Source organism: Protopterus annectens, chromosome 13.part0 (assembly GCF_019279795.1).
Source record: "Protopterus annectens isolate FY-2018-M chromosome 13.part0, PAN1.0, whole genome shotgun sequence".
Lineage (NCBI taxonomy): Eukaryota > Metazoa > Chordata > Ceratodontiformes > Protopteridae > Protopterus > Protopterus annectens.
This window is the reverse complement of record NC_056747.1, coordinates 361857260-361884812: the sequence shown is the minus strand read 5'-3', so window position 1 is coordinate 361884812 and position 27553 is coordinate 361857260. Positions and strand designations below refer to the sequence as shown.

General features: G+C 36.3%; 1 protein-coding gene across 1 annotated transcript in view; it reads right to left on the bottom strand.

Annotated features, from left to right (window-relative positions):
• Nucleotides 1-4966: 4966 nt before the first annotated feature.
• Nucleotides 4967-27553, bottom strand: part of LOC122787322 (hepatocyte nuclear factor 6-like) — a 347677-nt gene continuing 325090 nt past the window's right edge. The window contains exon 2 of the mRNA XM_044053967.1: nt 4967-5845. Coding sequence (XP_043909902.1) covers nt 5337-5845 — 509 coding nt within the window. The 3' untranslated portion in view covers nt 4967-5336. The remainder of the gene's footprint in view (nt 5846-27553) is intronic.

The window sequence follows — 27553 nt, the reverse complement described above, 5'->3', positions numbered from 1 at the left end:
TCTAAATATATTTTTATTACAATGTTTATTCTATCATATATTCAAGACTCAAATGGGGGGCAGTATGTTAACTTGCTTTAGCTTTCCAACATTGCACTACATCTTTTGGAACATGTGGGAAGGACAAACTGGCAAACAATTACATACCATGTAAAGCATGAATCAAGCCAGAGTAACAGAAGGTTGTAAATAATGCCACATAGTACAGTAAATATAAAGCATGAATCTAGATAGAGTAACATAGGGTTTAAAATTATGCCACATAGTACCGTAAATGTAAAGCATGAAGCTAGCTAGAGTAACAGGGTTTTAAATGATGCCAAATAGTACAGTAAATGTAAAGCATGAATCTAGCTAGAGTAACAGGATTTTAAATGATGGCTCATACTACAGTAAATGTAAAGCATGAATCAAGCCAGAGTCACACAGGGTTTTAAATGATGACACATAGTACAGTAATTCACAATGCTGGAGGACAACTGTGGTAATTTCCTTTTGGAAGTCCTCTATCTGATAGTTGTTGCATATATAAGAAAGTTCTTAGCTACATTAAATGATTATAGTGTCAATATATGAGGATGCCAGTAGACTCTTTCTTGCCAGTGGGATGAAAGCACTCATTAAGACAGGGCAAAAGTACTCACTGAGACACACTATTTATTAAAGTTTTATACAATTTCTTCCTACACTGCTTCTAGTTCACTTTTTGTTTTGTTTTTGACAGCTTGTAACAGCTAATAAAAAATGGAAACCAGGACACATTTATCTGAATGTTCTTCACAGTATAACAAATAACCGTATAGCTACCTAATAAACATTTGATATAAATATATTCTGATTTATATTTTCTGATAAGACCATCTTAATGGATGCCAGCAGTTTTGATGGAAGTGACAGACTTCCTTTCAATCATTTTAAAAAGAGAGATTTTAGAAACAAATTAAATCCTCTTCAAAGCAAATTCATGGACTAGATCTAGGGATAAAGTCTTGCTATGTTTTTAATGTTTACAGCAGTAATTATAAACACCTAAAGTCAGCTCTGTGGTTTAAATGGCTCAAATCCTGACCATGACCCAGATGACTGGGACTTTATTAGCAGGCTGAACCCTAGAGAAGCTGATGAGGGGGTGGGGGACAGTGAAGGCTTACTTTCCTGGGGGTGCATGAGTCTAGAGATGCACAGTCTGTACAAGTTCCTTGATGGAGACCAGAGAACCTATGAGGTTATCTACCTTGAGAAAGGCCATTACGTCTGCTGACAGCCTTGTACTATGCCCTTAGGAATTGCAGCTACAGGGTATTACTAGGCATGCATGAGGAAGTAGGGGCTTTGCGTTACAAAATACTCTGATGGCTGCCTGAATATCTGCTCTCATCCAGTAAGGAATGAATAGGTAGGGACACAATGACTGGCTTGGCAGTGGGAACAAATGGAGTACCCAAAAATCCATAAATATCAAAAATATGGCCTAAAACTTGATGGATTCTGAAATAAAGATCAAAACAAAATGTACTTTTTGAAAACAATATTAGTAGTTCGAAATAAAGTCACAAACTTAAGTTACTCTTAGCAGACAATAAAGAAGTACAGGCTAAAATAGACATATCAGTTCTACGCGCTCTGCATATTAAGACTATAAAGTGCTAATAAGTTTAGTTCTATAGTCCTGGGTGGGAGCCCATTAAGTCATACATGCAAACCATTTAACTCTGAACATGTCACTTAAACACAGTCCTCCCAAGTTACCTCGGAAACGAAGGAAACCTGTACTTATCAGGTATACCTGGTTAACAAATGAATGAGTAAATAAATAAATACAAATAAAACAGTTATTCAGTGTCCTTCAAATTCTTATAGCCTGTTATAATCAACGGTTTAAATGGGCATTATGGTCTATACTGCACTTTCAGTATAAAGTGATCGCAGTCCAGATTCTGAATGGTACTTTCAGATTCTGTCAGCAACTGAAGAAGCTATGACTGGCTTTTGCATATGTGTATGATCCTCCGAGCCAGACAGTGAAACACTGATTAACAGGTCCAATGTAGAAATGGAGATAGCAGCAAATTAATTTCAAACTGTGTAAATAAGGTTCCTGCTAAGAGAACAATAACAAATGTATAAATGAAATGAAAGTGCTTAAGCCCAAATGGCCAGAGAAATCAGAAGCAAGCATTTAAATCTTAGTAGAACAGCACTGGGAAAATTGTCAAGTTGTAAAAAAAAATAAAAAATAAAAAAAATAAAAAAATATATTATCTCATAATTCTGGCCTTTACTCATGAAAAATCTTCAGACAAGCTTTAAAATCAAACTCTTATAAATTTAAAACATTTTAAGTGAAAACTCTTGCTTTCCCTTGTAGTCTCCATACAATGTGCATGTATTGCATAAATGGGGAGTGCATTTTAACTTATGGACTTTAGTTAATGAATGATCATAGTTTTATATTCTGTTTATCCTACTACAAAAAAATCAAAGCCTTGGCTCTACCCAGGGAGACAAATGGCTTGCAGATTCATTTAGTACATCTAAGCAGATATTTTAATTTTCATATACGACATGTAATTAGAAGTACTTCTTCTTTGCATGTAGGCAGGGCAAAATAAATAACATGCAGCATTATTACGAAATAGATAAATAGAGATATTTAGGGAAACAAATACTTTAAAGCTACTTAAAATATATGGATTTATATAGAAATTGCAAAGAGCATTGTAGAAACTGTCAAGAATTTGAGCAAAAATTATGCCATTTGGGGGTTTTACTAGGATTTGGTATTCAGAGAGTCTGATACTTTTATTTGTTGTTGTTATCCTCCTCCCAACAATATCATTTTATACACTCTAGAATGTGTGTCATAAAAAAGCAATTGCATTTCTACACTAGTGCTACAGCCTGCCTTACCTGTTTTTCTATACCACAAAGGAACACACATTGTTGTGCCATGTTGCTTGCATTTCAAAGGTTTCATAACATGGATACTGTAGATCCTGCATTGCTGAATGCCATTAGCTATGTCACAAATTCAGAGGTCAGATTAATAACCATTTTTTAATGTACTTTGGTTCAGTACTCACCAGCTGAAGTAAGGAATATAACAGGAGGAACTCTCCTACAACTGAGGTATTTGCAATTTGAACTAGTACAGAGGTAAAGAAATAATCACACCTTTGGTTCAGGAAAAAGGCACTCATCCAGAATATAACCGCTCTCTATCTCTCTGTCTCTCTCTCACTCTCTTTACATTAACACTAAAGGGTCAAAGGAAAAGCTGACAGAGAGGACAGTCATAGAGTGGGGAAACAGAGGGGTCAGAGTAGGGGAGAAGAGTCAGCTTTGTACATGTTGAGAAGATTAAAGCGTGATACATTTCAACCACAGACCAAGCAAGGGGAAAATCTTTGGTATCAGACGTGATTTTATAAATCACAGATTGAAAAACTCAAGTGAGGTAGCCTCTTTGGTTCTTCTCACTATAAATGTCTTCACACACTAGGAGCAGAAGCTAGACACCCTTTAGCTTCCTGGCGGATTAGGTTCCTATAAGATTTGATTCAAGAATCAAGCATTACCACATCACAACAAGACAATATAAGACAACATTAGAGGAACATTTGGCAAAAATACAACCAACTGCCATTTCATTTTTTCTGCTATTAGTAGAATCACATATTTATTCCTCTAGACGTTTATTTTTTCTTCATTTAAAACATTATGCACTTTCACTTTGCACATTATTAACACACTTGTAATGTGTAGTGGTCTAGGTCTGTAGACCACCTTTTTTTTTTTTTTTTTTTTTTTTTCATTTTTTATTTTTTTCAACAAGGTGCCAAATGTTCGCACAACAGAGCATAAAGTAAAGTGAATATAAACCTTTTCTAATTAGAGATGGTACTATACCCGCATAATTTTAAATTGTCAAATGCCAGAATTGCGTTGCCATGTCCCCATGAGAGCTTCATGAGGCACTGTCTTTAAAAAGAAGTGTGATTACATTTGTGTATTGTATTTTGTGTTTTATATGGCACAAGTCACCTTTTGGAGAACACAGTATTGATTAAGCAGTACCATCTTCATTGATTATCGTTAAGGCAGCTGTTATTGGCACACATAATCATATCTTCTGACTTCCAAAGTAGCCTTTGCTTGTGGTGAGAATGCAAACTGCAATACATTGCCATTTAATGTGCAGTGCGGATCTTAAACATCTTTGGTAAAGCCGAATAAGGAGGGCAAGCTTTAATCCAAATATGTTTACCCCCCTTATGTAGATGAACATACATTACAAAATAGATGTATGTGTTTCCAGTCAAGACCTCACTCACCCGCGAAGGTGGCTGGCTGCAGAAAATGATAGCAGTGCGAAAGATGTGTAATGGGGGGGGAGAAGGGGGGAAGTTCCATATCTAATTCGCTGCATGCTTTGAATGTGCTTCCTGACCCACCTGACAAGAACTGAATGTAACCGACTCCCACCTTGACCAGCTCCTTGGTAGCCCTGAATCGCAGGAGCAAGATGAACACAGTCACAAAACTTCTTGCAAATATTACTTTGAAATTCAGAAACAAACAAATAAATAAAGGGGGAAAAAGCCTTGTTCAATTCACTAATAAATAAATAAATTAATTACTTAATTAATGTCACTTTTGAGCTGTACAGTGGAAGTTGCAGAGGCATTTTCTGCCCTACTTCTATGGGGTAAACACAGCTGTTTTGTCCTTTACATTCAGTAACAGTGTTCTTGAATGACCCACATGCCCATTCCAGAATTCATTTTCCATAACCCAAAAAAGAAAAAAAAGAAAAATATGTGGTGTAGTGTCCTACTTTCCTTGAACTTGCACGCCACCATCTTTTATTATTTTTGTCTTTGAAAACGCTGGCAGAGTACCCAAGAATTCTGGCCCATGTAAGCAACTAACTTGCTTGTATCTGGCAGAATGTCTCGCTGCTGCCTTACTTGTATTCAAGCTCTTACAGAGTTCATGGATGCTTGCTTGCCTCCTCAGACTTTGATTTTTCTTACAATCCAAGAAAAATACTTTGACTTCCACTGTCCTTTAAAAGCTTCTGATTTACATTAAAAATAAAAGTATTTCAAACTGTTGACCCAGACCAAAAGGTTTTTACTTTGCCAGCAAGTGAATCCCAGTAAAATACATATTTTTCTGAGGCAGGCAATATTGCAAAGAAGAGCTTTTGGTGTGTCTGCAGACATTAATAGAAAATAGTTCACGGATTTCTGTTCCATTGTTAATAAATAATGGGTATATTTTTTATTCTATTTTTCTTCTGCAGAATTTAAGTCATTTCTTTTAGACTTACTTTACTTATACATGACTTTGGTAGTAGGAACTTCTTCAGAAACAAAAGCCAGAAAACACGTGTAGTCTGACAGGTGTTTTTTGAAGAAGGCAGTAACAAATTGAGAACATGCATGCGAATGTTTTTTTTCTTGAAACCCCATCCCCTGGTTAAAAAAACAAAACAAAATAAAAAACTCTATCCTCTCACCCTTGATCTTTTTCTTCTCCCACTGATTGCTATGCCTTTGAAAAGTGCTTGTAGATGATGAGGGTACCCCAGGACTACTGCTGGTCTCATCTTGCCACCGATTCATGCATCGCCGGCGGGCATTCATAAAGAAATTGCTGACTGTATTGAGCTCAAGCCCCAACTGCTGAGAGATGGTCATTTGCATCTCTTTAGAGGGGCGTTTGTTCTCCTTAAAGATGGCTATCAGTGTACGACGTTGCAAGTCGGTGAAAACCAGACGTTGTTTCTTTGGTTGCAGGCTTCTGTCCTTTTGTTGTTCCTGCTCTTTGCGTTTGCAAGCTATAAAGACAAAACACAATCAAATATTAATTTTCATGTTTGTTGCCATTCTGATAGCTTTACTATGTTTATAAAACTTAACTTTTCATCATATAATTGTGGACATTTCAGCAGATAAATGAGATGACATGCAAGTGTTTAAGGAACCTAGAGTTCATACCCAGCAAAAGATCAAGCATTCCTGTTCACAGCAGAACTGCAGAGCAGGAAAGGCAGTAATAACAAAACCACAAGAAACTACAAGGTCACACACATGCAAATGCACACATGGAATACATTTCTAATGCTGAATGACATTATATCAAACACAAAATGAGGAAGCTCTAAAAGCTAAAAAACTCTGCACGTGTTTTATGCACTTGCATCCAACATCCTCTGTTAATTACACATACCAAATCTAAGATCCTACTACAGTGGGGAAAGGGCAAATTCCCAGATCCCACTGTACCATAATCTCATCAAATTCATGTTTGCGACATTTTGTATTTGATATAATGCCATTCAATGCTTTGGTCATTTAGCACAGTAAATATTACACACACACAAATGCACACATGCTAGTGCATGCACACACACACTCACACACACAGATAACAGCAGCACAAGTATAATGAGAAATGAGCACAAATCATTAAGGTGCTGCTATCTTGCTTTAACAAGAAATGCATATTGCCAAAAGACCTTTCTTAAAACCTGCAAAAGCTGAAAACAGTGGTTTTGGCCATATTTAATCCTTCACAGAAATTACTACTGTATGATACCAGGGTACCTCACAACCATCTTAAGTAAAGGGAAAAAATAGAGCAGCACTGATCTTGAAGGTCCTAGCTGTAGGAAATTGCTTAAAACAATTCAAGGTTAATGAAGCCATGTTAGACTTGTATAGAAGATAGTGCAGTTGCATGAAGCATGATATAACAATCTGTGCCTTAACCATGATTGCAACTAAGCTATATGTTCTGCAGTTTACAAATGTTTCCATTCATTATCAAGGCTTTTGTAGTTCCTGTTGACTGTAAAAAATGTATTTCTCTATGCATTGTTGATGCATTAAGTTGTAAGAATTATAATACTTTCAGAAGAATCATTGCAGTACTTTCATACAAATGGGCTTATTCATTTAAGTTGTAGTGATATCATATGGAATGTACATAAATGAAAGAAGAAATCCTACTAAGATCAGGGAACATATCAGAGTTGATTACAGTCAATAGCAGACATACAGTAAGCTCTAGAATTTTGACTCAGATTTTCAGACTATAACTCTACTATTCAAGATGACATCGTAGTCAATTATACTTAATCTCATCTGTATTGAACTTTGATTCTGATTAAAAAAATACTAAATGCAATGCAAGGATAGCAATGAAAATTTGCACATTTAGAACAGAATATTTGGAAGAGATAAATATTTGGTGGTCAAGCATATGAAAAAACAACTTTTTATTTGAAATTAATTCATTTAGTCAATACATGTACTTAATATTTTGCTCATTTTGATTTAGAGAGAAGAGATTTTAAAGAATAGCAAACAAACAGCCAGAAAAAAAGTAAGATTAAAAAAAGGAATTCAAAATGACATATTCTGTTATAAAGGCTCAAAGGGATGTACAGATCTGATTTCTGATATTTATAGTTTATGGTGGAATTCCGTTCATTATGGCATTACTTTAGGATTGCCTCACATCCGGGAGGAGTAGGAGTTATAAATTCACAGATCTGATTATAATGGGGAAAAGAAACATATTTTATTAAATGTCACTACTGAAAAGAAGAATTTGTTTTGTGTCTTTCGGCTTTTCCCGGTTAGGGGTCGCCACAGTGGAACTCCAATCCGCTAATGATTGGCAGTAGAGTTTTACGTGCTGGCTTGCCGGGCCTAACGCACAACCTTCAATGAAGGAACACCCATTCACGCATGTCATCACACAGAAGACCCTCTATCTGAGAATCGAACAGGCAACGTCTAACTGTGAGGCGACAACGCTACCGCAGAAAGAACAATAAGAGGAATAAATCATTATTCCACAAACCAAGATGTGATTTTCATTTATAGCAGACAGAATTCACATAATTTGTTCAAGACTAGCCTTAACAGATCAAAAGGCATAAACAGCAACAATATCAGTACTGCTTAGTCATAACAATCTAGAGGATACATGAATAATGCTAAGAGCAGAGCACTCTCTTTTAGAGAATCTTTGAAGATAATCCGTTTCTATAGCTTCTTTGTAATCAGGAATATACATCCATGGCACATCACTTCAAAATATGGTGCCTTACAGAATAATGCCCATTCAATGATATTTTTACAATGTTGAAAAACTGAGAAATACATATTGTAGATCCGGAAAGGGTCAATATAAAAAAAGGTATTTGTCAAGATCAACTGTTGACTTAACATTGGATGAGACTTAATAAGGGACTCAGAAATTCAAGCATATAATTGGTACGGTAATCAAGAAAAGTTGGCTTTATTTGCTGATGATATTATTTTGCACCTCATAAACCCAGAAAAGGACATTTCAGTGTTGTAGAATAATCTGAGACAGTATCAAGTCTTTTCGGGTACAAAATTAATAAAGATAAAACTAAGGCAATAGCTATAAACTAACTACCCACACACTAATTGCTTCGGCAATACCCATATTTATGGGGTCATGATAAAATGAAGTACTTAGGAGTATGAGTTGAAAAGAGTTCTGTTATAGTAGCTAAGGATATGTGGAAAGAGACTAAACAAAGGTTAATACAAAAACTGGAAGCTCTTTTTTATGGATATGGACAGCAAGATACAAGCAATGAAAATGGTTTTAGTCCCTTTAGTTTTATACACAGGTCAGGCATATTTTTATCAAATAGAGAAGTTGTAGATATCAACAAAGAGAGTTAAAGGATTTTATATGAGAGGGGAAGTGGGCAGGTGGGATAAGTTAATCCTTCCGATATAACATGGTGGTTTGGAATTACCCGATTTGAAAGGGTATTTCAGAGCTACACAGCTAAGGCTCTCATACATAATGAAGCAGAAAGCTACAATTCAAAGTGGAAAGGGGTGATGATGAAACGGGGGTAATCTTAAGAAATAAGGAGAGACGTGTATGTTGGATAAAGATCCTTAAGGAGAATAAAAACCTGACTATACAGAATATTGTATTCATAAAGTAACAGAAAGTATTCTAAGAACTAAGCAAGCACAGGGAATGAGAAACGAGATGCTACCAATAGGGATGACTGCAATTAGGGGTACAAAGAATAGGCATGGGTAGACTGGAAAAAAGGCTAAGGAACCAAGGTACTGGGAGCAAATAATTAGAGAGGTAAAGGTAATAGAATGGCAAAAGGCCAAGAATACATTTGAAGTGCAGGCTAGATTGCCTTCCCTACCAAGGGAACCAGAATATAGACAAAGACAAAGAAATAGATACTTTTATACCCTAAGCAGACTCCAAAGAATTTTTCCTCAGGTAGATTGCAAATGTTGGAGGTATAAGGTAATTGCAAACATATTTTTTGGGAATGTAATGAGTCGGCAGACTTTAAAAATTCCCTGCAGACTACTCTGGCAGAAATAATTGGTGAACAAATTGGTGTAAATAAAGAAATGATTTTGTTGAGCTGTTTTACAGAATTGGAATTGCCTAGACATAGTAAGGCCTTGCTGAGCTTAGTTCTGGTGGCTGCTAAAAAGCAGTTACTAGAAAATGGAAATCAAAGTCTAAACAACCATACTAGAAGCAGCAAATATAGTAACATAGAAAAAATAATTGGAAATGGGATCTTTAGAAAAGGGTAGGGGCAAATTACATAGAAAAATTGAGAATTGTGGGAACAATACATGCAGAAAAATGGGTGAGAAATGAGGTTTTAAGAAAAGGCAGGAATTGAAAGCTACATAATATTCATTTGACAATGACTGTACATGTACAGAAGATTATACGTAATGTATGTTTGCATCTGAAAGTATATCAACATGCTTTGTTTTCATTTGTATAAATAAATGTGATTGCCTATGTCATAAGTGAAAATTCAATACAGAAAGCAAACTACATGGTACAGTACTTCTGTTACCAATAGACTGATGAACAATTTCATCATTTTTTTTATTTTAAAAATAACTTATCAGCTCTAAATTATATAAACCAAGCTTTGTTCATTTTCAGGGAATTCTACTACATACAGGGAGGGTTCATCTTCAACATCTCCTCCTCCAAGGACATACAACCTTGGGAAAAATTGGAAGGTTTCCATGAAATGGTTCAGCTAATTGGAATTTTACAAACCATAAAAATCTCAAGAAATTGTCATAATAAAATATGTAGTTTCAAAACACTGAACCAAAAAGAACAGGTGAAAAGTATTAAAATAATGAAAAAGGGGAGAAGTAAATGTGAAAGAGAAAGATAGAAGCAAGATACATAGCAAATGTTTTAAATCCAGGTTAAATGTATCTTAGTATTAACATTTTCTTACATTAAATGTATTTGTTACTACGGGTTTTCCTGCTAACTTACAGCTATTCTTAATCTGTTCTTTTGCAATACTTACCTTACTGCTATCCACTTTTCTGTCTTACAAGCTAATAATTTTCTAGTTTTGCCTTTATGCATCCCATTGCTTCACAGCTATTGTAAACCTTTATATTTCCCAAATTTTTTGAATCCCTGTTCTCTTTCTGTTTCCAAGTTTGATTTGGATGGGGGCAACCATTTATAGTTCATTCGTAATACTAACATTAGTTTATGATGTAAGATATCTGAAATGTAGTTTTATCTCTGTCACAAATTATTACTGAAAAACCTGCTGAAATAACCTTTTGCACTTTGTAATCACTTGGGCTGCATGTCAATGTTCGGTTTATTATATTTATTTTTGTCCTTTATGAATATCTTTGCTGCTGGCCTGTACCATAGTTGAAAAGTGGCTCAGACCAGCTGACTTATCCAATTAAAAAGTCAGCATCCAATCAAAAAACAAAATAAATGTGATAAGAGGAAAGGCAACATTGAATAAGAACAGCAAATGACTTTAAGGCAGTCCTTAGAACAGGTTGTTTGGAAGAAACTTTAGAATAGAAGGAGAACACAATTATGAATGTAAAAGAAAGTGTCTTGACCAGGCTGTGACTTGAAATATGAGATGAGGCTGCAACACGAGCACTGGTAAAAAAAAAAAAAAATGAAAAAAAGCTAAACATGAATGAATGACAATAGATTAAGCTATGAGATCACCTTAAGAGGAGGTTAACACTGTACAAACTGCAGTGACGATTGCAAGGTTGGAAGTTTAGAGAAGAATAACATATAAGCAGCAGTGATAAATGTAATGATGGAAGTCTGCTGGAGTGTACCAGTACATAAATTGCAATAATTACTGTAAGGTTGAAGGTCTATGAGCATAACATCAGTGTATATACCTGGGGTGTACAAAATGTAGCCTGTATGCCATAATCTGGCCTCCTAAAGCACTGCATCTGGACCATGGCATGCCCAGCTGAAAGACAGATTGGTTCATGCAAAACACTAAAATAATTGATCAAATGTAGTCCACTGCATGGTAACTTTGTCTTGTCCCTTTAAATCGGAACTCTGGGCTTCTCTGGGTAGTCAAATGTCAGGACGCGCAGATGCATGTTCAGGAAGTTATTGCACAAGGTATATTTTGAACATCTTCTCATTCTGTTGTTTGCATTATTTGGAGTTTACAGAGTAGTTCAGTTTTGCTAAATATGTTATGTATGCATGCACGCCTATGCACATAGGTGCATGTGTGTGTGTGTGTGTGTGTGTATATACATATGCATGTTTGTATATATGTGTGTGCGTGTGTGTGAAATAAGTCTCAGCTGCGTCTCAGCTCACTGTGGAATATGTGGTTTCCTTGAAAACCGTTGGGGATTTTAGTCATTAAATGATGACAGATGTTCTAGTTTCAGACTTCATATCCCCTGGAAAAACACCCTGAAATGCAAAACATGCCCTTACAATTTTCTGTCACTCTAAGAGCAATATTTTTAATCTATCCTAATTTTGAGAATGTGTCTCCCCTATTGTTTTAAGTGTGCATGTGTGTGTGTGCGCACATGTGAGTGTTTGACTTGTATCTCTCAAATGTTCCTTCTTTTGTCTCATATATATTTTTTGTATGTTCACAGTGGATTTCGTGATTTCCTAGAAAACTGTTGAGGACTTCAGTCACTAAATAATGGCAGATATTTTACTTTCAGAAAATGTATTTAAAGGCAAAGCCTGTTTTTGCATTTATTTTCTGGAGAATGTAAGAGCAGTATTTTCACTTTCAGTGATTTTGAGAACTTGTCCCTCCTATTTTTTCCCTTTTACTTAGAGGATGACAGCTGGGAGAGGAGTACCTCTCATCTGTCCCTGATTGTGCTAAACATTTCTGATTTTGTCTCATTTTTTGGTATGTTACTTGTAGGTTCATAGGTTCATACTAGGCTATCTGCCCTAGGGCATATATAAGCCTAGCCAGAGTGTGTTTGGCTTTCGCCACCCATTTTAAATTAATTTGCTATGCCCTTTTTCGAGGTTAGTATACTGTGCCTCTGTCTAACAGTGACACAGAAGTGATATAGGTTAATAAGTTCAGAACTAGGCTAACTGCCATTGGAGGCATTTCAAGCCTAGCCAATTACCCCATGTGAGAATCAAACCCTGCACCTTGTATCTGTAAGGTAAACACCTTAACCATTATGCCATCCTCCCACTATTGAGGGTTGAAGTTACTACATATGTTAGACTATTTAATTTTCATTTCATATCCTTCAGAAAATGTATGCTATTGCAAAGCCTGCTATTTTAGCAACTTTCTAAGTATGTAAGAAAAGTGTTATAGTCGCAGTTGTTTGTGAAGCATCATCATTATTCAACAATAAGCCATGAGCACAATGTTTTCTTCCTTAAAAGAAAAAAATAAGAATGAATTGATTTTCTTACTCATGAATTTTGCTAAGGCTATCTCTGAATTAAAAAGCTTTACAATGCACCCCAGAGCATCTAAAATACCCATGGCTTCTGGAAGGCATAGCAGCCCCAGACCTCCAGATTAATTTTATTTTCTCTGCAGTTATTACTATGCAGTCTTGACAACTTAGGCTGTGTTGAAATGCTGCATGAAAAAGCAAAGCTGAAGGTTAAGATAGAATTTTTTTCCCTTAGTCATTAGTTTTGCTCGGACCATCGCTGGATCAAAAGGTGGGGCCTAGCTGATCCCAGACCACCTAGTTTAATACACTTATTTTCTACACAGTTATTACTGTGCATCCTTGGCCAGTTAGAGTGCATTGAAAGGATGCAGAATAAAGTAGAGTTGAAGAGTGTGATTCCCCAGCACTGGACCAGTAATCAAGGAGCCTACACATTGAGAGGATGACAAGTACACATACAGTAAAGTGCAATTTCCCTTAAGAGCATAGAGAGACCACAGTCAGTCTGGGCCTGGTTTCTCCCTCTTTCCTCCAGATCCCCATCAAGACTCTCCACTGGCACAGGTATAGGGTTGAGATCACAGCTGAGTGAGTGGTCAAGCCAAGACCTCCATCAACCTGTCTGTCCAACCAGTGCTTTGTGACCCTGCCCAAGTAGCTCACACACACACACACACACACACACACACACACACACACACACACACACACACACACACACACACACACTTTGAGGTTTGAGTTATGCACACACGTGCACACACAGGTGCACACATACACACACACACACACACACACACACACACACACACACACACACACACACACACACACACACACACACACACACACACACACACACACACACTGTGAGGTTTGATTTACACACACACACACACACACACACACACACACACACACACACACACACACACACAACTGGGAAAGACTGGCACAGGTTTACTAGCTATGCCCCCTTCTGCCCAGACTATAAGGTAGTTTTCACTGCCACGAGCCACTACTTATCAGCTACTTTAAGGCCCTTAGCAAAGGGTGTCCAATCTTATTGTGTAATGTTACTATTAATCCAAATGGTAGTTTGGCCAAGAGCAAGGCTATTAGGAGTGGCCTGCACAGTTTCACCAAATTGATATGCAAGTACTCTAAGAGCTTAAATATCTCTAGACAGACCAGCCACAATGGAAAGGTTTAAATATATTTAATCATAAATAATAAAAGAACAAGAAAGTACTCAGTAAATAAACACAGTTACTTCAGAGTTCAAAATCACAGGGAATATTTAAAACAACATTGCAGGACAGTCTCAAATAAATAAAAGAACAACATCTAAAATAATATTTACTATATTCCTAACTATATCAAAAAGAATAATTATACCCTAGAAACCTAATATTACAGCAAGGCAAGTGTGGTGAATGGATCTTCTAGCTGATGTTGTTGTCAGGTCAAAGACAAATACAGAATGCACAGTCTCTCTCTCTCTCTCTCTCTCTCTCAGAGAGTTCTTAAATTAATATGCAAAATATCACTGCTGGGATACTTGCAGCATGACATCACTTCTTGTCATCTGACTATCCCAGGTGAAAACCCACACTGCAGCTGGTAACATTTAGCATCTCTCTCTGAAAATACATAAATAAGGACTTTTCTTAGATCTAAGGCAAATGGTAGATGTCGTAAAATAATTTACATTCCTCCATATTTGAAGACAATACAAAAAACTTCTAGTTCTAGACATTATGTCTGCTACTGCACTGAAACTGAAAGATAACTTCTCTTCTGTTTATTGCCCAGCCGTAAAGTAACTCGTCAACCATTCTTCTGAAGTTTCAGTCTCCCTTGTTAAAATACATACATCTGAACAGTTACAATAGTGTATAAAAATATCTCCTCAGCACACATCTATATAATATGACATACAGCTCTAATACATTTGTAACACAAGCAAATGAATCATGTTGATATTCACAAATTTATAACCATTTTCAAAATTCCAGACAGCTGTGCTGGCAATATCTCCCTCGTCACACTTCTATATAAATCATATTAATATTCACAAATGACATATAATTATTTACAAAATTCCATATAGTTAGGCTGACAATATTTCCTTTTGTGTCAATAAATAAGACTGAATTTGTTCTTTTAGTCGTTTTTGTTCAGACCATCACTGGTTCAAAAGGTTGGAAAAAAAGCTCTAAAATGCATTTCAGAGTATCTAGAAAACCTCGGCTTCTGAGGGCCTAGAGGCCCCAAGACCCACTGCATGTTTAAGTTATTTTCTCCAAATGTATTATACTGCAGCCTTGGCCAGTTAGGCGGTGTTGAAATGACTGAGGTAAAAGCTGAAGAATAAGAGAAAATATATAAAAAAGGGAAGAAAAAAGTAAGCTAAATGGCACAATGGGGCCAGGATGCAGGGATGGCACTAAGGAATGTGAAATCGAGGGAGAAGTGGGTAGCTTTTTACCTAGGACATCATTTCTGTAAAGTCCAGCCCTGATTCTGGGTGTACTTCATATTACTGACAAGTGTACTGCTCATATACTTATGTATTCTACATATTAGTTGAGAGAGATTTAATTTTAGCTTTTCCTACATTTTTTGTATTTTATCTGCAGTCATTTTCACTTCTGTAAGTTATTCTGAGTTTCAATACACATTTCTTTGCACTGTGTGTGCATTTGTGTGTGTTATAAATGCTGTGCATACTCAGCTGATTTGATGGAGGGGTCAGTCTTTTTTTGAAAGTAGAACATGTGGTATTTTTCCCTGCAATTGTAAAATAGTTATTGATGGTGTTTGCTCATAATATTATTAATTTTTTTCTGTCTGCATTGAAACAGTAACTGTATCATCATTAGGAAATATTGTTTAGTTTATCTTCCTACTGTGATCTTCAGTTGTTCAACTGGTACTTATCTTTCTATTTTCCCTCTGCATTGACCATGTGCTGATTTGTACGCGTGTGGATCATGATAATGTGGCTTGTCCCCCCACTCCTCACCCAGACTTTGCCAAGCATATGTGGTCCCTGAACCAAAAAGGTTGGACACTCCTGGAACCGGCTGAGATGAATGTAATAAAGGAAGTACTAAATGGAGGAGGACAGTGCATTTACTTCGACTTTTACTCTCCTCCCACCATTTTAGTATTCTCTACAAAGATGTTTGTTTCTTTTTTTGTTAAAGTATAAAACATGATTTTGAACAAGTCATGGTCAATAAATCACCTGACAGTACGACACTTGTTACTTCTTTTTCTTCATACAGCTCTCACTTTATCCCTACACTTTGTGTCCTGTCATCTAATTATTCTCTGTTTGATCAACTTTTCACCCATTCCTACAGCATCTAACTACTCCAGCAATCACAACAACTATCTTATAATACTGTCACTGTACAGATGAATTCCTGATGGTGTCAAAGGTGTGACTCAAGTCCAAAAAAATTATATCAGCTGGCAGTCCCCTGTCCTCCTCCATTGTTATCCAGTCACAGAAATGGAACAGATTATTCCAACAGTATACCTGTGCCGTACATTATACCCAGGGCAGTCTTAAACCAGAAATCTGGTTAGCTTTTACACTCAGAACTTTTCTGTGGCATTTCTAAGATAAGAGTAGCCAGACCGCACTTGCTCCCTTTTTGGTGGCATCATAGATGTGAAATTAGAGTAGTATGTATAGGAGGACAAGAAGCATTTATACTGGAATGAAGTTCAAAGTCAAAGTAAACTTTATTGTCATTCAGATCAACAAATGCAATGCATCACTGTATGAAATTTTGTTGCTTCAGGCTTGTGGGCATTGAAAAACAGTTTTCACAAGAGGGAGAAGGAAGCATATAATGGAAAAAGGTATGGACAGTATGGATATAAATACACACATAGATAACTTACCCACCACCATTTTTAAATAGGATAGCAGCATAGCATAATTCACAGTTCCTGTACTTATGCAAGTAATAATTTAGTTCAGATTTTATAACTTAGATAAATAGAATAATTTAATTCTATGACAGTGAAGACAATCATACTGCACATGTGGTGTTCTCACGAACTGAGGGAGTGTTGACACTGCTAAGGTTGGCTATTCAACAGTCCAATCACTTGTGGAAAGAAACTATTCTTGAATCTTGATGTTCTACACCTGATGCTTCTTAATCATTTCCCTGAAGACAGGTGGTTGAAGAGTCCATGTGCGGAATGATACTTGTCCCTTATCAGTTTCACGACCCTGCTAAAGCATCTGCAACAGCATGTTCAACAGAACTGGGAGTACTGACATTCCATCAAGGAGAAATAAATGGAAATAAAATAATGCAGCAAGCAGAATGTGGGGCTTGAACAGTAGATTTTCTAAACTCTAACCAGGAGACTAGATATGTACTGTGCAACCCAACTTTCAGCCTCACAGATGGGAATGCAAATTTAAAGTGTCATGTGAAATTAGATTATGCTACTGAGGATTGTGTTTACACTGAGTACCAGAAACAGGAAAGGCAAAATGCTGATGTGTGCATGATCTACAATGTGCGGCAAATCAAATCAAAAGTGGAGGAAGCCATGCAACTGGTTGGAGAGCTCAGAAATCTTATCCTCTAGCATTCAGTATGTTACTCATATATGTCAGTCCTAGAATTTTTATCTTTTAACTTCTCACATCAAGAATAAGGGACAATATCAAAAATAATCAGAGAAAAATATACAGAATTAGGAACACTTTACATCATTTTAAAACTATCAGCACTATTTACTCATAAAACTGATCGAATAGGCTGTTAATATATCAATATTCATTAGAAATTATTAAAGGTCTGTAAGTATATAGAATGGCATTAGTGTTTCATAGCAATATTTATGTATTGTATAATCACAGATTTCAAGAGGAAAAGAGAAAAATTCTAATCCAAAATCAAAGATATTTGAGGGGTATGTTTAGATTTTGCAAACTTCTGATCTGAATTCAAGGGTTTTTGCATAACTTAATGAGAGACAGAAACAAAAGAAATTTAGCTGATACATCAGCACTATTTTTAAATTATTTTTCGGGTTTACTTTTAGTTACTGTGTAATTCAGGGAGCAGTTTCTATGATTCAACATTTAGGAAATCACAAAATGTGTCAAATATTTTTGCTGTCTCTTGAAAATGAACATGTTCACTAAATAATGGAAATTGAATATGGTCTTTGAACAAACCATATAAAACTACCATTTGAGTGAAGAAAAATAAAATGCACAAGTACAAAAGTAGTAACAAGTATTGAGAACTCAGAACTATTAACACATCAAGCTCACAAAACATTTCTTAAAACTTCACACATGCCCGATTTGAAACAATTATTCAAAATAGCTTACTGCAGCTAAAGCAGGAGTTAGGAATTAGGTAGAATGCAAAATGGTCTTATGAGAAAGCTCTACAACAACAAAACAACACATTAACAGATAAGCAGAATATGTTTTGCCATTTTGAATGTGATGCTGTTGAGGAAACATTAAATAAATAGCGCCTGGTCTTTTTTTCTTTTTAATAGAAACAACCTGCTGATGATTGTTTATTTATTAATTCTTTCGTTTGTTCATTTTATGGTAAGTAGACTGGACCAAATGGCTCCTTTTCAGTAACTACCTGATGCATATAACAATACATTGAGTTGAAATAATAAACATATACAGTTGTGATAGAGGAAGCACCAAAGATCACCTAATTAAACTGTGGTCACTTCCAGGCTAGGGAATGATTCAAGATGCATGCTAAAGGGACAATTGCTTAAATAAGGTGGGTAGTGACAACCAAAACTATGTCTTAATGGAAAGCTAGGAAGTAGCCGTATAAAAAAGGACTTCAATAACGGAGCATAGAGATAGAATTTGAAGAGATTACTCCAAGCTAATGTTTTGAGAGTAACTGGGAGTGCATTACAAACTTTAGGAGCAAATATGGAAAAGGCTTTGGTACAACATTCCAGGGAATACAATGACTGGACTCAGCTAGCAAACGTCTTGGAAAACCAGAAATGTTTGTAAAACAAGATAGTGACCACAGATTCTGCTACATGTGGTCCATTTTAGAAATGGGATATAACTTACTCTGGAGCCTTTTTAATTCCTGGACCATTTTTTACACTAATCTTTAACACATGTTCCTTGCACATTTATGAGTCCAACATATACTGATAGTCGGGGGGGAGGGGCAATCCATTAAGACTATGACTGGCTGCATGTTAAATGTCCTTCATTTAACATCAATGTCCTTTCAAATAGCTTATATTATACAATAACTGGCCATTAACATTCAAAAATGAGCATGCTGATTGGTCAGCCCAATCAGCATGCCCTTTGTAGATCGAGCATATAGCAATGGAAAAAAGACCAGTCACCTGGACTTTTTTCCATTACTATATGCTATAACATTTTACGTTTTCTTCACTATTAAAAAAAATAATAATAAAATTAGAAATTCCGGCAGTCTGGAGGTATGAGAGAGACAGAACAGAAAAAATAATAGGAAACTCAGGTACGTTATTAAAACTAAAGAAACATACCTGATTTCCCTTGTATTTTCTCCATCCTGTCTCTCTCATACCTCTAAAGTGTCAGACTTTCAACCTTATTAAAAAAAAATAAATAAATAAAAGGAGCAATGGAGATCTTCCTTTCTCCGTTGCTTCCTTTCCAAAGCACTGATGTACTGCATAAGTGTGGGAACATAACTCCCATACGCATGCGCAGTACATCAAAAAAAAGCAGGCTATCCAAAGAAAGTTGAAGAACACCACAAGCCATCATATAAAGACATTATTTAAGAAAAGTAATTTTTTTCTTAAATAATGTCACTGTAAAATAGCAATAACCAACTTCATGGTGTGGTATATTGAAGAGTTACCCACAGCTGGCTTTGTTTAGTCACTCGGGCTTCACCCTCATGATTAAACCACACCAACCATGGGTAAATCTTCAATACACCACAGCCATGTTATCGGTTATTGCTATAATAACCAACATTTAGCTAACAAGCTGTATACACTCTGTCCTGCTCTAGTACTACTGTGAGTTGTTCATATCTGTGGTAAGAGTTAACTTCACTTTAGACTGCTGTCTGTCCAGCAGTATTACTTTTACCCTGAAAGAAGGAGGTAGAGAAGTAGACAGGTCACTGCATGAGCTATATTGCACTTGGTAAGAAACAGAGGTGAATTAACTTGATAAGATGGGGGGGGTGAACACACAGGCCATGGCTGGCCCATGGGGATAATGAATGAGTCATTTGAGCAGTGAAGTGCACAATGGTTGCTGATGGAGAAGGAAAAAATAAATAATTTGTGATATTTTAGGGTAGTGTGTTATTAAAATGAATGATGCTTTCCCAGCATGCACAGTGATAGCAGTCATGAACTCTGGCCACATTAGTATGGTAACAGGAAATTTTAGACATCTCTGACTAAACAAACTGTACTCGGTGGCCATACTTTACTTGCAGTAGGTACAAAATTAGAATCATTATCCAAAAGGAGTGATCCATTGATGGAAAGTCTGATGCTCTATTAAGATGTCAAAAGAATTGGCATCTAAGTCTCACCAACACAGTATCAGTCTTATTAACATACAAATAAACCACAGTAACATATAAATTCTGTTATAAAAAGTGTATCCACTCTTAAGCTGGGTGCATCAAAAGGAAATATTCAATGTTTTGGAGAAGACAAGACTAAGATATACTTAATCTCCATTTGTGATTCTGTACCAGCCTTCGTCCAAGACAAATGTATGTCATATTAAGATTCAAGATTAAGTGTTCAAAATGATAACTCCTCATAAAAGTAAATAAATGGTTTTACACAAGTTGTTTTATAATGGCATCTGCCATTGACTTTCACATTCCTATTTTCTTACAGGAATCATTGTTATGACATATGCTAGGGTGCTAGCAAACACTAACAGATAAATGAGCTACCATTATCCCTACTGTGTTAGGTCACTTTCTGCTAATTTACAGCATATGGTATTATGAATTTAATGCCTGAGACAATCCCCTAAAGACACAAAGGGTGTTATAGACTGCACAGTACCTTGAATACAGCATTTTAATTGTGTGCAAGGATATATGTGTGTATGTGTCTGTGTGCAGGTATGCAAAAGAGCATACAATGTGTGACAGAATAAAAGGAGACATATTTTACAGGGCATTGCAACAGGCTGGCATCAGCTAAATGAATTGAACAAGTTCTCCATCTCAGAAAAATAGTGTCTTCTTTGGACCACAAAAGCAGACTAAAGCTCTTCTGATACTCCTGATATTCGATGTTATTCAGAAAAAAATCTTGAATAATTCAACGGTGAGATGAAAAAGTCAATTCCACAAAAAATCCCAAAACAAATAAATACAGTATTATAACTATAATCAAATATCCATAAATTAAACAGATAAAAAGACTGTTGATCACCACAAAGCCTGAATAGAAGTTAACTGGTTGTGTGAAACCTCATGGTTCAAACTCAGTTATGACAAAAATCCTAAACTGATGCAACATTTTAATGACTGTCAAACTGGCTTAAGTAGAAACTAAACCAAAAGTAGAAAAAGAACATTAGGATCTCATGTCAGAAGATCAATTAAGTCATTTCAGATTGACTGCAATTCACTGAACACAAAGTTAACAATAAACACTGACTGTGCTTTTCAGTTGAATTTATAAACATAAAGAGCTCACCTACACATTTTATTTATTGACCTTTTATAACACTATACTGCAGTTATATTTTCAGGATAAAAGACCAGAAATATGAAAAGCTAGGCATTTATTATTATAAGAGAAAGGATCCATTACACAAAAACCCCAAAAAAACACCAAATAAAAAAAATTCCAAGGCTTTCTAAAGCCATGTGATTTCAGAATTATTATATTTCTGCTTAATTAATTAGTTATTATATTTAATTCATGAGGTGTGTTCACATCAGGATCACAGAGGTTGAAACAGACTCCCTTGCATAAACAAATTGTTATTTATTTTACTTTATGCTCTGGTCTTTTCTTTAGAATATTCTTATGTTTGATATGAAATTTCATCTTTCAGTCTTTTATGCATGAAATATGATTAGGTGCAATGTGAGGTGATGACCTGCTATGAACTCGAGCATCTCTACCGCTTTAGTCCATAGCACCCTGAAATTATTTTCTAACACAAAATTCTTCAATAACACAGAAGGACAGGCATGATGATAATCAGATAATAGTGAATTTCTATGAAAACAAGTGATTTTTCCCTTTACTTTTCCTTCTTTAGACCTCAGAGATTATACTAGTTGCATATAAGTTCATACTGTAGCAGCAGGTCTGCCATGTGGCAGATATAGTGCTTGTATGCAATAACAGCTTTGACCATGGCATTTTCCACATGTGGTGGATATAGTGCTTATATACAATAACAGCTTAGAACAATGGCATTTTTCACATGTGGTGGATATAGTGCTTGTACAGAATAACAGCTTTGACCATGGCATTTTCCACATGTGACACAAATAGTGTACATACACAATAACAGCTTTGACCATGGCATTTTCCATATGTGGCAGATAATAGTGCTCATGTACAATAACTGCTTTGATAGTGACATTTTCCACATGTGGCAGATATAGTGCTCATGTACAATAACAGCTTTGGTTGTTGCATTTTCCACATGTGGCAGATACCGTGCTCATGTACAATAACAGCTTTGACCATGGCATTTTCCACATGTGGCAGAAACAGTGCTCATGTACAATAACAGCTTTGGTCATGGCATTTTCCACATGTGGCAGATATAGTGCTCATGTACAATAACAGCTTTGGTTGTGGCATTTTCCACATGTGGCAAATACAGTGCTCATGTACAATAACAGCTTTGGTCATGGCATTTTCCACATGTGGCAGATATAGTGTTCATGTACAATAACAGCTTTGGTTGTTGCATTTTCCACATGTGGCAGATACTGTGCTCATGTACAATAACAGCTTTGCTCGTGGCATTTTACACATGTGCCAGATATAGTGCTTATGTACAATAACAGCTTTGGCCATGGTATTTTCTACATGTGGCAGATACAGTGCTTACATACAGTAACAGGTTGGATCATGGCACTTTCCACAGCTGAGATAATGGCATACAAAGGCACACAAACATGCTTACTACCATGTAGCCGTGTCAATTCTGGATTGGGACTGCCCTTCTTCTGTTGATATGATTCCATAACCTAGCATCTGGCCATTACCTAGGAATGACAGCAGATTGAGCTGCAGGTTTCATTCCTCTTTCCTGCATAGTAAGGAGGAAATATGCCACTAGGATATTCAAGGATTCTTTGTTGCTACAGGCAGCTCTAAGGTTGTTTGAATGGGACAGCAAAAAATGTTACAGCATAAAGGCTGCACTACTGTAAGAATTTCAAATCCATAAAGTATTCTAATGTCAAACTGTTTTCTCTAAGGTTAAGTGCAAGAAAGTAGGTCACAAGTGAAGACGCATCTTTATCTAACCTCACTCCCTCCTGAGTAGCTGAGGACTGGGATTTAAATTATGATGCAGCAGAAAACAAAGATAGAGGGATTGAAACAGAATGTCACTGATGTTCATCCCTTATACTGCATCTCATACAGATTTTAATCTTTATTCATTAGATAGCAAACACCAGGAGGCAGGAAAGGTTGCTACGTTTTTCAGATGGAGCAGCTACGATGACGTCAAGGTTCTGCCTATGAAGTTATCATATCATCCAGCAAAACTAGGATGAGCAAAAATGACTGCAGCCTAGAAAGAGATGAACACAGCACATCAGAACGTAAAATGCAATAGTTGGCAATATAATTGCATATAACCTATTTCTCACATCTCTATCCTAGTTCATTTTCACATGAAGCAAAATGTCCAGTAAATTATGCTACAATTAGGAAAAGGCATATCATTTCAGTGCAATATTAAATGAAAGACTGAACCAGAGATTTAAAATACATACTGAACAAATAATGTGGGAGTAAAGTGATGCATCCCTGCAAATAACAGAACACAGTGGTCATGGGGGTGCACAGAATCTTGCTAATTCTTTACTTAAGAGTTTTTGCTGACACAGCTTAACATATCTCATCCCATCTCAGTCTAATTACAGCTCTGTGAAAAATCAATAGTGTCTTGAGTCAAATCTATTTACAACTGCTGTCTAAACCTACTACTGATCCATCTTTTTCATATTTTACATCACCTTGAGCCACAATAACTGGGTTTCCTCATAGCTCCCCTAGCCTCCCTCCCGTCTGGAATATGGATCAATGTTCAGAAGTGAATGTGCATGATTCATTTTAACTAGGAATTGGGTAGTTGTGTGGGGGAGGGAAGGTTGTTACGGAGACTGTGTGTATCTTTCATTTCATGTTTCTGTCACCCCTGAACAGAAAGGTTATAGAAGGAAAATCTTCACATGGATTTAGGAATGGGTTTCACAACAGCAGTGAAGATTTACATATGTGAGACCTTGGTCAGAGGATCAATCCCAGCATGAAAACCACAAGAATTATGAACTCCATGATCAGTGCTAGAAGCAACCAACTGTGTCGCCTCAATGGAAGCAGTTTTAAAGGGGCAGTATGCAATTTCCATATTAGTAAACAGCAATTTACTAACATGAATCAGAAACTACATTAATATATTTAATTGAGAAAATATATCTGGTACATCAAAAAATTATTTTTCTAAAGCTTTAATGTGTAGATAGCCATTTTCTTTTTTGTATTCAGAACTGAAAATGGGGTTATATCACAACTCAGCACATAACAATTTTGATAAAGTTTTGCCTGTGTTACTGGTATCTTGTTAATAATAAGGAAAAGCTGTGGGTTACTTTGGTTATATTCTGTCACTGTTTGTGCTTACATTATTTACTTAAGAAAGCAGCTACATCCAAAGCTAGTAATTAAAGCTATTTTTAAATATCACAAATTCAGTGCATGTTATAATGAAGCCCAAAAAAGTACAAACAACTTGCCATAGTAAAACATATAATGCACATTTTGCCATTTCAGTATGGAAATAGACCAGTCTACATTAAGAGAAGCTGGGTATCCATGTGCTATCACTAACCCATGTTTAGGAGTGAGTTAAAACAACAAGACAGACCACACAGGGGTACAGGATCTAGAGTGCAATGCCCCTCTCCCCTCAGGGGTGTGGGCTGCAGTACATATTACAGTATGCTGAACACTTGGAAGAGATCTCTCATTGCATGTGGTTGTACAATGCAGCCACAGAGATTCAGCAGATACGTTAGATGCATAGATGTATAAGGGAGTAGACAGCACACATACACCTACGACATCACTGCATGAATGTGAAAAGTTAAGGGTATGTCATAAGGTGAACGACTTGCCACAAAGACTGACCTGTGAATATGAGCAGAAATCTGAACTTAACCAATAGTCATGAAGCAGTCCATATCACTGGAACTATACTCAGGAATTTGACTACAGGAAATTAATTGGATCGATGGTAATTATTGTAGGGGACAAAGTATTGAAGTGTCATCATTATCATCATCATGGGATGGCTGAAAGGAATACAGGCATGTTCAGAAATCCAAGAAGATGGAAACACAAGCAAGTGCTTCACAAAAAGACTAATATAACAAAAGCAGAATGTTCTAAATTATCCTATTTTGGAGATTCCTTTATTTCTCTAGTTCCTTTTAGTACCCTCAGTATCCCATAGCTCTTACTGAGGGAGTGGTTTTAAAAGGTTTTTGAAAAACAGAAGATAGGACAGATTTAACAAAAAAAGTCACGTGTTGGTACAGAGAAGTAGAAAGCACATAATTTGAAGAAAGTGTATTGTATGTATAACATAATTGAGAATAAAGGTCTTCAGATTCTTAGGAACTCATATCCTCCCACTGATGTAATCCACTACACTGTTTTCCTCCAGCGGGATCAACTGTACATTCATACGTACATCTAATAATTCGTTGACAGCCTTCTTACTTTCAGCCAAAATCTGTTAATTTTTTACCACCAGAAATAATCTGTTTTCTACATCCCTTTGTCACTCCTTTAAAGAACTCATATTTTTTGATATCATTTTAAAGCTATCACCTTCAGATTCACATGTACACCCCAAAGCTGCCATAGGCTTTTTGATTCTGAATGAATAAATGTTTTGCATCACTGCTGTTGTATTTATATACAAATGCATCCCTTCATAAATCCCACTGCTGTCTTGTGTTCTATAGTGGCTTTGCTCTGCATAAAACTAATCTTCACTGTAACTTTTCATTCCATCTTATATGGTTTGTCCGCCTCCTTCTCTAATTACATAGCTGCATGACTTCATTTTTCATTCTCCCAACCCTAAACAGCACAATGGCTTAGTTAGTAACAAACTCGTCTGAATGAAACAGACTGTACTTTGCCTGACACACACACACACACACACACACACAGTGTCCCCTTTAAGGGAGCTTTTTCCATTTCTGCTGATGTGGTGCAACCTCAGAATTGCTTAGATTAATTATGGGGGTGCAGGAAGCATTTCCTTACATAGGGATCACCTCACAGAACAACATTTGAGTATTTTGCTGTCAGACATTATTTTCATCTGAAATGTAATTTTGTTGGGTCATGGTTGTTTTATCATGCTAGACTCCTTTGCACTGGGGCTCCTTGGAAATACTTTTTATTCATTACTTCCACCATCACTGACTGTTCATCTATTTTTGATGCGCATCACTCAATGCACTAATACAGTATTCCCTGCAATAAGTTCTTCCAAGTTTCTTGTACTGTCAGCTACTCGTTGTCATGAAATTTCAAATCCCAGCTCACTTCTAATTCTGTCTTAATCCTTCTTCATATGAAATACTAACTTCATTATTTACTTGAATGATTGCACATTCTTTACTAACCAACTAAGAAAGATCAGACAACAACCTGCTTACAAGGGTGACTCAAGAGCTAAGCTCTCGTCCACGAAATATGTGCTCTGCAATGAGGATTCTCTTGCAGACAAACAGAAGGTATTTAAATAAATTAATTCTTTGCAGGGCAACATCCATTTTCCAGGCAATGCAATCTTGACTGATGCATATTCGGATAAGACAATAATAGCTATACCAACTGACTAACCTCTTCCCGGTGCTTGTGTATTCAAAATGTCATTTAGTTACTTTTTTAAATCGGGTAGATAAATGTAAAAAGATGTGATGTACAAATTCAGCATTTAGTGCATACCATAGCTCTGGGGGATATATGTGTGTGTGAAGGTAAATTTGATAAAGGCTTACATATCTGGCATATCCTGTGGGGAAGCTGTTGGGAGTTTTATCTACCTGTGCAACTGTTGCTGCTTGTATTGTAAAGGTGTTAAAAAAACAATACATATGAGCTTTGAACATTTTGGGGCCAGCTTTGAGAGACAGCTTGTGTGTGCTGTGATGCATAGGAAGGAAGCCATCCTGAATTGTTATTCAACACAAAAATGAAAACATTGTTTTAAAGACGGCATTTCATTTAAGATTTCTGTTTCTTGCAGCCAAAAGGTGCATATTTTGTTCACCTTTCTTTTAAACAGACCAATGCTGAATCTTGAAATGCAACAATCCAACTCATTCCTGTGTATACTTTTGAACTGAAATAGGACAGTTGTTGGAAAATGATGTCAATTTCTATCCCTACCATTAACTATCAATAAAGTACTACAATTTGTGCTGACATAAGGGGTGTTT